The sequence below is a fragment of the Euleptes europaea genome, chromosome 14, assembly GCF_029931775.1.
Source record: "Euleptes europaea isolate rEulEur1 chromosome 14, rEulEur1.hap1, whole genome shotgun sequence".
NCBI classification, from domain to species: domain Eukaryota; kingdom Metazoa; phylum Chordata; class Lepidosauria; order Squamata; family Sphaerodactylidae; genus Euleptes; species Euleptes europaea.
The window spans coordinates 32,341,027-32,352,124 of record NC_079325.1 but is presented as its reverse complement, the minus strand read 5'-3'; the positions used below and the strand labels follow the sequence as shown (position 1 = coordinate 32,352,124).

General features: G+C 49.4%; 1 protein-coding gene across 1 annotated transcript; it reads left to right on the top strand.

Moving 5' to 3' along the window:
• Positions 1–2,569: 2,569 nt before the first annotated feature.
• LOC130486799 (low molecular weight neuronal intermediate filament-like) lies at positions 2,570–10,803 on the top strand. The gene is made up of 4 exons (XM_056860097.1): positions 2,570–3,295; positions 8,239–8,556; positions 10,042–10,166; positions 10,572–10,803. The coding sequence occupies exons 1-4, from the start codon at positions 2,570–2,572 to the stop codon at positions 10,801–10,803; spliced, it is 1,401 nt and encodes a 466-aa protein (XP_056716075.1).
• Positions 10,804–11,098: the final 295 nt, after the last annotated feature.

Here is an 11,098-nt window from a genome sequence, read left to right as displayed (position 1 = left end):
TGCCCTAACGGAGGGGTAAAGTATAGTTAAGCATTTTAGCTCCTGCTGAGGGCATCCAGGGGTGGAATTGTTGCTGCCTCGAGCTAGCCAGGGATAACTAGCAGCAGTTCGCATCACTGTGATTTGCAGCTTATCTGGCTATTGCCCTAATAATCTATTGATTGTTAATCAACCTGTCAATTATCTGTAATGTTTAAATTGTACAGTTTCAGTTAGGAACATGTCTTACTATGACTCTTTGTCAATCGTTCCAAATTCCAGCCACAACCTGGAGGCTGTGAAAACAGCAGCACAAAGGCTCACAATAATGTAAATATTGTATTAATTGCTAATGAAAACAGTTGCTGAAGAACTTAGCAGTATAATTTTGGCAATATAATTATGAACAAAAAAGAAAAGGCATTACTTCATGCATATAATCAATTCAACACAAGGTAAGTACACCCAAAGCAAAATACATTTAAACGGGCAAGCTGCCCTCAAACAATGTAAGAAAAATGTTCCACTGACAAGTGGTAAAGAGTCTCTGTGGTGCACTTGATATATCAAGAAAAGGATGAAGGAAGCCGAGACGACACCTCCGGTTTGGTATTCGTTTCGCATGTGCTTCTTCAGTCGGATGTTGCCATCATGTGAAAACTCTCAGATGTCTTACAATTGACCCAGAGGGTTCATAGACCACAGGTTCTCATGTCCTTCAACGAGGTAACAGAACCAAAATTATACTGCTAAGTTCTTCAGCAACTGTTTTCATTAGCAATTAATACAATATTTATATTATTGTGAGCCTTCGTGCTGCTGTTTTCACATCCTCATTATTTTCAGCACAACCTGGAGGCTGGCAACCCTAATTGCAAAGTATGCGTACAAAAGCCTCGCAAGCCAGAATTCATTGCAATAAAGCTTTTGCTGGAGAACGTCTTGATAAACGAGACCAGCAAGGGGAGTCCTTGCCAGATGGACCTTTGCACGGATCCAGTGAACTGTTGGATCTGTCTGTCCGCCACTGGGGCCTTGCTGCCACCAGGTCAGCTTGTTCCAGGGTAGGGAGGCCTCGGTGTGCATCTTCTCATTCTATAGAGAAAAGCATAACCTATAAATTGCCAGGCAATGTTCCCCCTGCAAGGGCTAACAAAGCAATGAGCAGGTGTGAGAGACATGCCTGATTCAGCATGTGCACTCTCTCCCTACCTTCCACCTCCCCACCATGAGGTTCCCTCCTTTGAATAATGAAGCATTGATTTCTCAAACAAAGGCACAGAAATGAAATGGAAGGGGGCAGCTCGACAACAGACAGATGGTCCAACGATAGGGGGAAAGAGGCAGCCGAGTCAGAAAGTGAATCCTGCTTTTCATCTGTGCTATAAAACAGTATTGATTGGGTTGCACAGTAAAAATCTGCTTCATAGTCAAAGTAGAAAGAAGGTTACAAGAGGGTTCTCCTGCAATAAGCTTTCTTTTGGTCTGATCAGTGTAGCTATAATGGGGCGCACAGTATTCTTTCTTCATTTCATCCCTCCTCTAAGATATCCATGGCCCTGTTTTATCCTCACAATAACCATACAAGGTAGAGAGGCGGCAATTGGACCAAGATCACCAGTGGATTTCCTGGCTAAGCAGGGGTTTAACTTCAGGTGTGTAGAGGGTCCCATTACACATGGACAGGACATACTTGCAGAATCTGGTTTCTCAGACCTGGCAGAACAAGAACTTGGGTAGGGAAAGTAAAATATGGATTGGCTGGGAGGCATCTCTGGAGATGTGGCAAATTGGTTGGGAAACGTCATTCTACCACATCTGGGGCACACACTGATGTGGTTGGATGAAGGTCTTGTTGCCTGCCCAGTAAAGAGACCCTGATTCTTAATTTGACATGTGTAGAGAGAGGCTGAGTTTGATCCTGACAGAAGTTGGTTTCAGGTAGCCGCTCAAGGTTGACTCAGCCTGCTGACAGATGGCCATCTAGCCTTTGCTTAAAAACCTCCAGGGAAGGAGCACTTACCACCTCCCGAGGAAGCCTGTTCCACTGAGGAACCGCTCTAACCGTTAGAAAATTCTTCCTAATGTCTAGAGGGAAACTTTTGATTTAATTTTAATCCACTGTCTGGCCTGACCTTCTGGGGCAAGAGAAAACAACTGGGCACCCTTCCTCTATATGACAGCACTTCGGGTACCTGAAGATGGTTATCATAACCCCCCTCTCAGTCTTCTGCTCCATGCAGCCTCTGGGGGAATGACACCGGGTTCCCCCCCATGCAGCCCCCAGTCGTTTTCCCAGGGCTCCAGCCACACGCACGATGCAGCTCCCGGGGCAACATTTGCTGATGCAGCGATCCTCGGGTAGGGGGGGAGAGAAAGGGGGCGAGGAAAGGCGAGCGCCTTTCCTCGCCCCCTTTCTCTCCCCCCCCCTCGTTGGCCACCCCCACTCGGCGCCGCAATTGGCTGCGCGGCACGGTTTGGGGGGGGGGGGGCTGCCGCCGCGCTCGGATTGGCGCTGGCTCATCTATAAGAGCCGCCCCCCTCCCGCCCATCCGCGCCCCCCGCCTCCAGGACCCCCCGCCCTAGCGGGATGCGCTCCAGCGGCGACCTGCGCTCCCCAGCCTCGTCCTACGGCCTTCCGAAGGGCATGGGGGACTCCTCGGGCCGGCTGTCCCCGGGCGGGCGGCGCCTGCTGCGCGGGGCCGCCCCGTCGCTGCCGGGGGGTCCCCATCACCCTCCCCGCTCGTCCTACTCGGCGTCCCACCGGAGGCTGCCGGCGCCCAGCAGCTCCCGGGACCCCCTGGAGGCGCCGCCGTCGAGCGCGCTGCGCAACGAGCTGAAGATCGCGCGCACCTGCGAGAAGGAGCAGCTGCAGGGCCTCAACGACCGCTTCGCCACCTACCTGGAGCAGGTGCGCCGGCTGGAGCAGCGCAACCGGCTGCTGCAGGGCGAGGCGGCGGCGCTGCGGCAGCGCCAGGGCGAGGCGCCGCGCCTCCGGCAGCTCTACGAGCCGCAGCTGCGCCAGCTGCGCGCCCAGCTGGAGGCGCTGCGCCGCGACGGCGGCCAGGCGGCGCTGGACGGCCAGGCTCTGGCCCGCGCCCTCCAGCGCCTGGCCCGCCAGGCGGCCCACGAGGCGCGGCGCCGCCGGGAGGCCGAGCGGGCGCTGGCCGGGGCCCGCCGGGAGGCCGACCGCGCCGCCCTCGCCCGCCTCGCCCTGCAGAAGCAGGCGGACGCCCTCCTCGACGAGATCGCCTTCCTCCGCCGCGTCCGCGACGAGGAGGTGGCCGAGCTGCAGGCCGAGCTGCAGGAGGCGCAGGTAAGGCGGGCGGGCCCGGAGGGCGGGGTGCCGACTTGCAGGGACGGCGGCCAAACAACTTCGCCGGGGCCGGGGAATTCCGGCAGCAGCAAGGAGACCGGAACGAAGCTCCGCTAATGATAGTTCTCCAAAGGCTAACAACAATCTGTTGTGCAAAATGCAGTGCAACAAATGTGGAACCGTGGGAAACAATTCTGCACCGTGGGAAACATCACCATGACATAAAACGTATGCACATATAATCATAACTCGAAATTCTTCGAAAGTCCATCTGACTTTCCTTCCACAGAAGGTCTGAGATGACTACAACAAAGTAAGTTCTTTTATAGTCCTCTTCTTAGCTAGTGTTTTGCAGAAACAAGCCAGAAAGACTTTTCTTACTGAGATATTTATTCTGTTCTTTGGATATGCCAGGCTGATGAAGCCACCTGGTGGTGAAAACATTCTTAATCCGAAGGACGTTTCCTTGCATCTTTTGTCAGCAGCTTCTGGCTTGTTTCTGCAAAATGCTATCTAAAAAGAGGACTATAAAAGAACCTACTTCGTTGTAGTCATCTCAGACCATCTGTGGAAGGAAAGTCAGATGGACTTTTGAAGAATTTTGTGTTATGATTATATGTTTATATGTTTTATGTCATTGTGATTTTTCACATGGTGCAGAATTGTTTCACATGGTTTCACATTTGTTGCACTGTATGTTTATTTTGTACAGATTGCTGTTAGCATTTTGATAAATATCATTAGTAGAGCTTAGTTCTGGTTTCCTTTTTGCAACTTCCAGATACTAGCAAAAAACGAGAATGCACTCGCTGTACATAAGGGTTAGCAATCAAAAGGGAAACTAACAGCAACGTAGTCCACCACACTAGACTATAAATAGATAATACATACACACACACTTCCAATAATCACAACATTTATATAACTAAAGTAACTAACAGTGCTCGTCTTCAGTTCATACATACATGCCATTAATCAGTATAACAGACCCCAGTAAGACACGTATCACGTTACATAGGTAGCACAAGTCACAAACACTGTATTGTGGATTGCAAACTAATAGCCTAAAAAAAGCTACTGATAGGAAATAAAGATGTGATATGGCTTGAAAGTAAGGGCAAAATATGCTCAAACAATAGGTCACTAAATAGGAGCAATGGAATGTCCAAAGTCCCAAGCGGGAACAGAGCCTATGGAGTCCACAAAGTAACTTGAAAACTGGGATTCTCGACTCGCTGATGTTCTCTGCTTTTGAGGGCATGCCCCCCTGGCCCTTCCCCAGGTTCTCTGATGGCAGATGTTTTGCAAGATCCAAAGTGTTCTAGGGAAAGCAACCTTTTCTCCTTCAGGATATTGTTGGGAGGGGGCTGGGAGGGGCTGAATAAGCAATCCAAGTAATAGTTGTTTGGATTCAGAAATATCCTTTTGGGGGGGGGATGCCAGTGGAGCATTGTGCAATTTGAAGGTGTGCCCCGATGATCCATAGGGCCCAATGCTCAGACCTTACATTGTAGCTGTTGGAGTGGCATACAGTGATATCCTCAGCAGAGTTACACCCTTCCAAGCCCATAGTCTTCATTGGACTGAGAACAGTGCTGCTCTGTTTAGGATGCCACTGTTCATGTCTTTGCCAGCTTTGAGGGGCTAGCATACCCCCCCATGCCACAAGAATGGAATGTACTAAACTGGCACACTGAATCTTCCACATTGGAGCCGTCTGGATGTGCTTTCAGAGAACTTCCCAAAGGCCTTTCCTCTGGGAACTCAGGATTCCTGGAGTTTATTTTGCTAACTTTCTGTTGGCACCCTTTGTTGGGAGCTGATCCACGTTTCACATTCCTGCTTTTTCCTTATCAGAAATCTTTATCCTTCATTCACTAGATAAGGGTATATTGTTGCACAAAATATGGTCCTTTATGTGTAAAATAGTGCCACAATATAGGTAAACCAGACCACCATCTGAGATGCCGGGGGTGGGGGAGCCAGTATGGTGTAGTGCTTAAGAGTGGTAGACTCTAATCTGGAGAACCCAGTTTGTCCCCACTCCTCCACATGCAGCCTGCTGGGTGACCTTGGGCTAGTCACAGTTCTCTCCGAACTCTCTCAGCCTCACCTACCTCACAAGGTGCTTGTTGTGGGGAGGGGAAGGGAAGGTGATTGTAAGCCACTTTGAGACTCCTTTTGGTAGAGAAAAGCGGGGTATACAAACCAACTCTTCTTCTTCTTGGCTGTTCAGATGACTTGGACAGAGATGCTTCCCGCACCTCTAGAGGCAGCTCAGCGGATTGCTGGCTGATGAATGGGATGTTCTTTTGACACCAATGAGAGGCTTCTGGTCTCTTATCAGCTGCCCATGGCACGGATGCTGCTATAAAGGACAGGAAGTGACAAATGTCAAATAAATGACAAGGACAAAGTGGTCTCCTGATCAATTAACGTGCTCTGCACACAGACAGCCAAGAGAGGAGGGGAAAGTGTTTTAATGCCCTCTGGAGTCAGCCTTGAGTTGTTTCAAGCTGCGTTTGTTGTGAGTGAATGCTGCCTTTATGGAGCAGGGCATCAGTGGCCTTGGAGAGGGATGGTCAAGGTCTCTATTGATGTGTGTGGGAAACACAGTCAAAGCCTTCTGTGGGTTTTGCTGTCTTTGCACCGCTGGGAACAGGCAGCTGACCATGCCTGGAGGAAGCTCTCCCCCGCCCTCCTTCTTTGTCCATCAACACGGCAGGTGACCTTGCTTTTCTTCTTGGAGGGAGAAGAGGCAGAAAGCAGCCGCCCAGTACCTTGGGAGGTGTGTGTGATGCTCCAGCCATGTGGCTTTGCGGCTCCTTTTGTTCTGTTGCTCTTGGCCCTCTCTCTGCCTTGCAGCTTTTCCGCTTGTGGCATCTCCCCACAAGAAGGGCTGGTGGTGGCACCCATCTTTTCCTTTCAAGGGCTAATAGTGCCCAGGTGCTACCTTGTGTGTGTGTGTGTGGGGGGGAGACCCCTACTCAGAAGCAGCAGGCTTTCTGGATGTCATTGAGCTTTCAAAGGTCTCTTAGGTCCAAACCAGATAGGGGTGGAGGGCTGCCACAAAGGTCTGCCTCATCAAAATGTACCTTGTCATTGGAGGGTGGCAGAAGCTGAGGTATTGCTGCAAAATGTGCTCATAGTTCTGGAGGGCTGAACTCTCACCCGCCTTGCCTGATGGCATTTTTCTCCCAGGCTGCCCTGAGTGGGCAGGGCAGGAAAGGCTTCAGCCTGTCGAGCACAGCAGGGTAAAACCAGACATCCCCAACCCCCGTTCTCTTTTTTAGACATGAATGAGACAGAGCTGTGAATAAACAAACCTGGCAGTCCCTGTTATATTTAGTTTGGTTCTTAGGATCAAACTACATGTTGCTTTTTTAAAAAGAGACGGGTCCTGATTCCCTGGACCCAACTTGGGTTCCTTGCAGTCTCACAGCAGGTGCAGGGAATGGCTTCTTTTAAGGACGAGATCCTAAATAGGCTCAGAATGCCACCATGGGGGGAAGAAGGGCTCCTGGATTCCCCCCCACCCCGGCCATTTTCTCATGCAGAAACAGCTGGAAACAGCTGTTTCAGCTGCAATTGTCATGATTTGTTTATGCTGTTCTTAAGGAGGGTCTGGATAACACCACAGGCATTACATATAGTCAAACACTTCCCTGTTTTCTGTCATGTTTTTCTAAGATCTAATTTGTGGTCATTTCCCCACTTTCAGCACAACAGCCACACCAGGCTGTTCTGTCTGGTTGGAGGATACCCAGAAGTTCTGCCCATTAATCGACTTTGTTTCAGTCATTAATCCTCTTCTGGGTTCTTGGAGGGGGGAGGTTTTAGTTCTTTTGTGTTTTGCAACCAGAGGGATTAATTAATTATGGGGGTATTGTTTTTATAGCAGGACTATAATTTTGTAGTTATGCAACTATGGTGCTAAAAATAAATTTTAAAAAATCCCTTTGGCTACAAAGACAAAAGTTGTAATTAAATTCCTTCCCCTAAAATCCGTCTTGAGCCTCAGTGAGAGTTATAGATAATAATTGAAACCCTTAAAAACTGATTAAAGCTCCATTTAGGAATATTTTTGGTGACAGGGAGTAGAAGGAAATAATTAATTCAACTTTTTTTTTTTTTAAGCTCCTTCCTGGTGCAGTTGCCAGTTTCAGTCCGGGGGAACAGAATGGATGCCAATTGCTGCATGAGCCCTGTTATCAAATCAGAGCAATACCAGGAAATATGTTGGCTTTTTGATTTCCCAGCATCCCCGTGCAACAAGAAAAAACTCTCTGCCATTCAGAAATACCTTGTCTCTGTGTCTGGAGTATGTAGCCGTTGTGGCTAATAACTAAATTAAATCAAAAGAGATTCCATCTAGTCATTAGGAAGATTTTTCTAACAGAGTGGTTCCCCAGTGGAACAAGGCTTCCTCGGGAGGTGGTAAGCTCTCCTTCCCTGGAGGTTTTTAAGCAGAGGCTAGATGGCCATCTGTCAGCAATGCTGATTCTATGACCTTAGGCATATCATGAGAGGAGGGGCACCTTGACCATCTAATGGGCATGGGGGTGTGGGGGGTAGTTTGGAATTTCCTTCAGTGTGCAAGGGGTTGGACTAGATGACCCTGGTGGTCTCTTCCAACTCTACGATTCTATGATTCTATAAGGATAGTATCTTCTGTGAACTTGTCTAACCTGTTTTCAAAGCCATCTAAACTATTGTCCCTCTCCACATCTGTGGCAGTGAGTTCCATAAGCTAATTTATGCATTGTGCATGAAGAAGTCCCCCCTCTTGTCTGTTTCAAACCCCCTTATGGTCAATCAATTGACCACATTCCAAACAGCAGCAGATTATCTGGGAATCACATTGAAAGGGTCACAGACAAAAACGTCAGAGGAAGTGAATGACTTTCATAACATGTGATCCTCTTCATGTTGTTCCTCTCAAGGTCTCTGTGGAGATCGACGTGAGCAAGCCAGACCTCACAGCAGCTTTGAAGGAGATCCGTACTCAGTATGAAGTGCTGTCTGCCCGAAACCAGCAGTCCGCTGAGGAGTGGTACAAATCCAAGTTTGCCAATTTCACCGAGGAAGTTGCCCGCAGCAGTGACAGCATCCGCCAGGCCAAGGAGGAGATCTCGGAGTACCGCCGCCAGCTGCAAGCCCACAACTTTGAGATGGAGGCCCTGCGCAGCGCCAACGAGTCCTTGGAGAGGCAGCTGCAGGAGGCAGAGGAGAGGAACGGCCAGGAGATCCGCAACTTGCAGGTGGGAGCTTCTTGGTGGGTGTGCCTTTCATTCAAAAGAAAAAGCCAGATGCTAGCTCTCATGGCTGAAAGTGTTTACCTCCTCAGCAGGATCAGCAAAATCAGAATGAATTATACAAGCAGTATTTCGGTCCCATTATGAGAAGAAGAGTCACTGGAAAAGACAGTCATGCTAGGAAAAGGTGAGGGCAGCAGGAAAAGAGGAAGACCCAACAAGAGATGGATGGACTCAATAAAGGAAGCCACAGCCCTCAGTTTGCAGGATCTGAGCAAGGCTGTCAAAGATAGGACCTTTCGGAGGACACTGATTCATAGGGTCGCCATGTGTCGGAAGCAACTTGATGGCACTTAACACACACAGTACACACACAAGAAAGGGTAGAGAATAAGAGCCAAACTAAACGTGATGGTGGCTACAAATCCATCCTGTGGCCATTGCCTTCATTTAGAAGCGGATGTGGTTTTAAAAAATTGCTGTGAGGCCCCGATCTGGATCGGGCATGCAGTGCGGCAACCCCGGAAGGTTCCTGTTGTCCCCTCCCACTACACCTTTTCAGGTGCTGAAACAGCCACGGTGGGCTGTTTGTGCACCTGAAAGGGTGGGGGTGGGAACAAGAGCTCCTAGGGCTGCTGAGCTGCATGGCTGATCTGGATTGGGGCCCCACAGCAATTTTAAAAAAAATGACACTGGTTTCTAAAATGGCGTCATGTTTAATTTGTCTGTAGTTGAAAGAGCACGGTGGGTGTGATTTATGCTAGGTGCAGATTGTAGTTTCTCTTGGTACAGAATTTGGATCTCGCAGAGAGGCGGTTTTTAACATAATGTTTTATAGTATACTGTGATTGCCCATGGGCAAAGCTGGCGAAACTATGCCCCTCCCCTTCAACCGCTCAATTGGACGTCAGAGCAAAAGTAGGAGTGGGGAAGAATGGGCAAAAGACATTTATGGAACTGGAGACTTCAGGCAGGTGAAGAGTCAGAAGAGTGGAGATCACAGTAAAGGAGACAACAGGGGCCAAAATGGAGGAACTGAAGCCAGGTTGCCTCTTCCTGAATGTACTGCTCAGGGCTTGGGCCTTTATGTCAAAGCAGGGGGGTTATGTAGGTGCCTCGTGGAAATGCGGCTTGGAAGGGACAAAGATCAGTCTTGACTGACCTGTGATTGTAACAAATAAAGATTTGATTGGTTTTGAAAATGCTGACCGAGAGAAGGGTTAAGCATCCCTTCCCCAGTGCTGCTTTTTGAGGTAGATCCCAAAGTGCTGGTATGGAAATGGCTGAAGTGATATGTCCTACTCTGAGCCCCTTGAGAGAGACAGTACAGTTAAGAAACATCAGGTGCCTTCTCTCCTGGCTGCTGTCCTGACCAAATGGTCAGCCCCCTCCCACAAGGCTGAGTTTCGTTTACAAAGAAAGCCTCGGAAGAGCGTGCCAGACTTCCTGTGTTGTGTGTTATAGCCCTCGTGTTCAATGATGTGTTTTCAGGAGACCGTAAACCAGCTTGAAAATGCCTTGAGGACAACCAAGGGGGAGATGGCCCGCCACCTCCGGGAGTACCAGGATCTGCTAAATGTGAAGATGGCCCTGGATATAGAAATAGCAGCATATAGGTGAGGCCTGCCGGGCAGATGCCTCCTCTTGGGCATGGTCCTTTGGTGGGAGATGGGGTGGGCAGGCAGCCTTGCCACAGGTAAGTAATGAAACGGTTTGCGCTGTTAAGTTTTGAGAGTTGAGCATTGGGGAGGCCAGCCCAGTATGTTGTGATGCCAGAAGCAAATGATCCAAATGGTACCCCTTCCTCTTCGCTGATTGATATGGGCACAATCCACTGGGAAGATTTGCACAAGCCGTGTGAAAATAAAGAGTACATCTGAACCGTTTTCCATGACATGCATGGGAAATGTTGGCCTGAAAGAGCTAGCATGGCTTTCAAAAAGTCAGCAGTGTCCACTGGAAAGCTTGCTGAGGTCTTTTTAACCATCTTGAGTGATGTTTTTGATTTGTTTTCTCTGTAGAAAACTGCTGGAAGGAGAGGAGACCCGGCTCAGCACCATCAGCAGCAGCACATTTGCCCTCAGCTATCCTTACTCCTCAAGCCCCTTGTCCAGCTTCAGGGGCTTCTCAACCAGCAGGGTTACTGTCAGGAAGGAGAAGGGGGATGGCCCCGAGGAGGCCAAGTTCTCAGGGGACCCAAAGGCTGCGGAGGAGGAGGAGTCTGGAGATGAGAAGGTGGACAAAGCAAACTAGACTGGCTGGAAGCATCTCCAGAATTCCTCGCAAGGGAGAATTCACCGCAGGCTGCTTCTCACAGTTGGTTTTTCAGACATGGGAAGGCTCTTGGGAGATGGCTCCATAAACATCAGAAATCCAGGTGCATACCCACGGCTCTCTTGACACACCCTCCCCACTCCTGGCAGCATATTTTCCAGGAATATCAGGGACCTGGTTGCATGTTGCGTTCAGGGGTGCAGGGTTCCAGGGCAGCTGTACTAAATAAATAGATGCCTGGGCCCTTTAGCCCTGTAAGTCTCCCCAGGTCTGA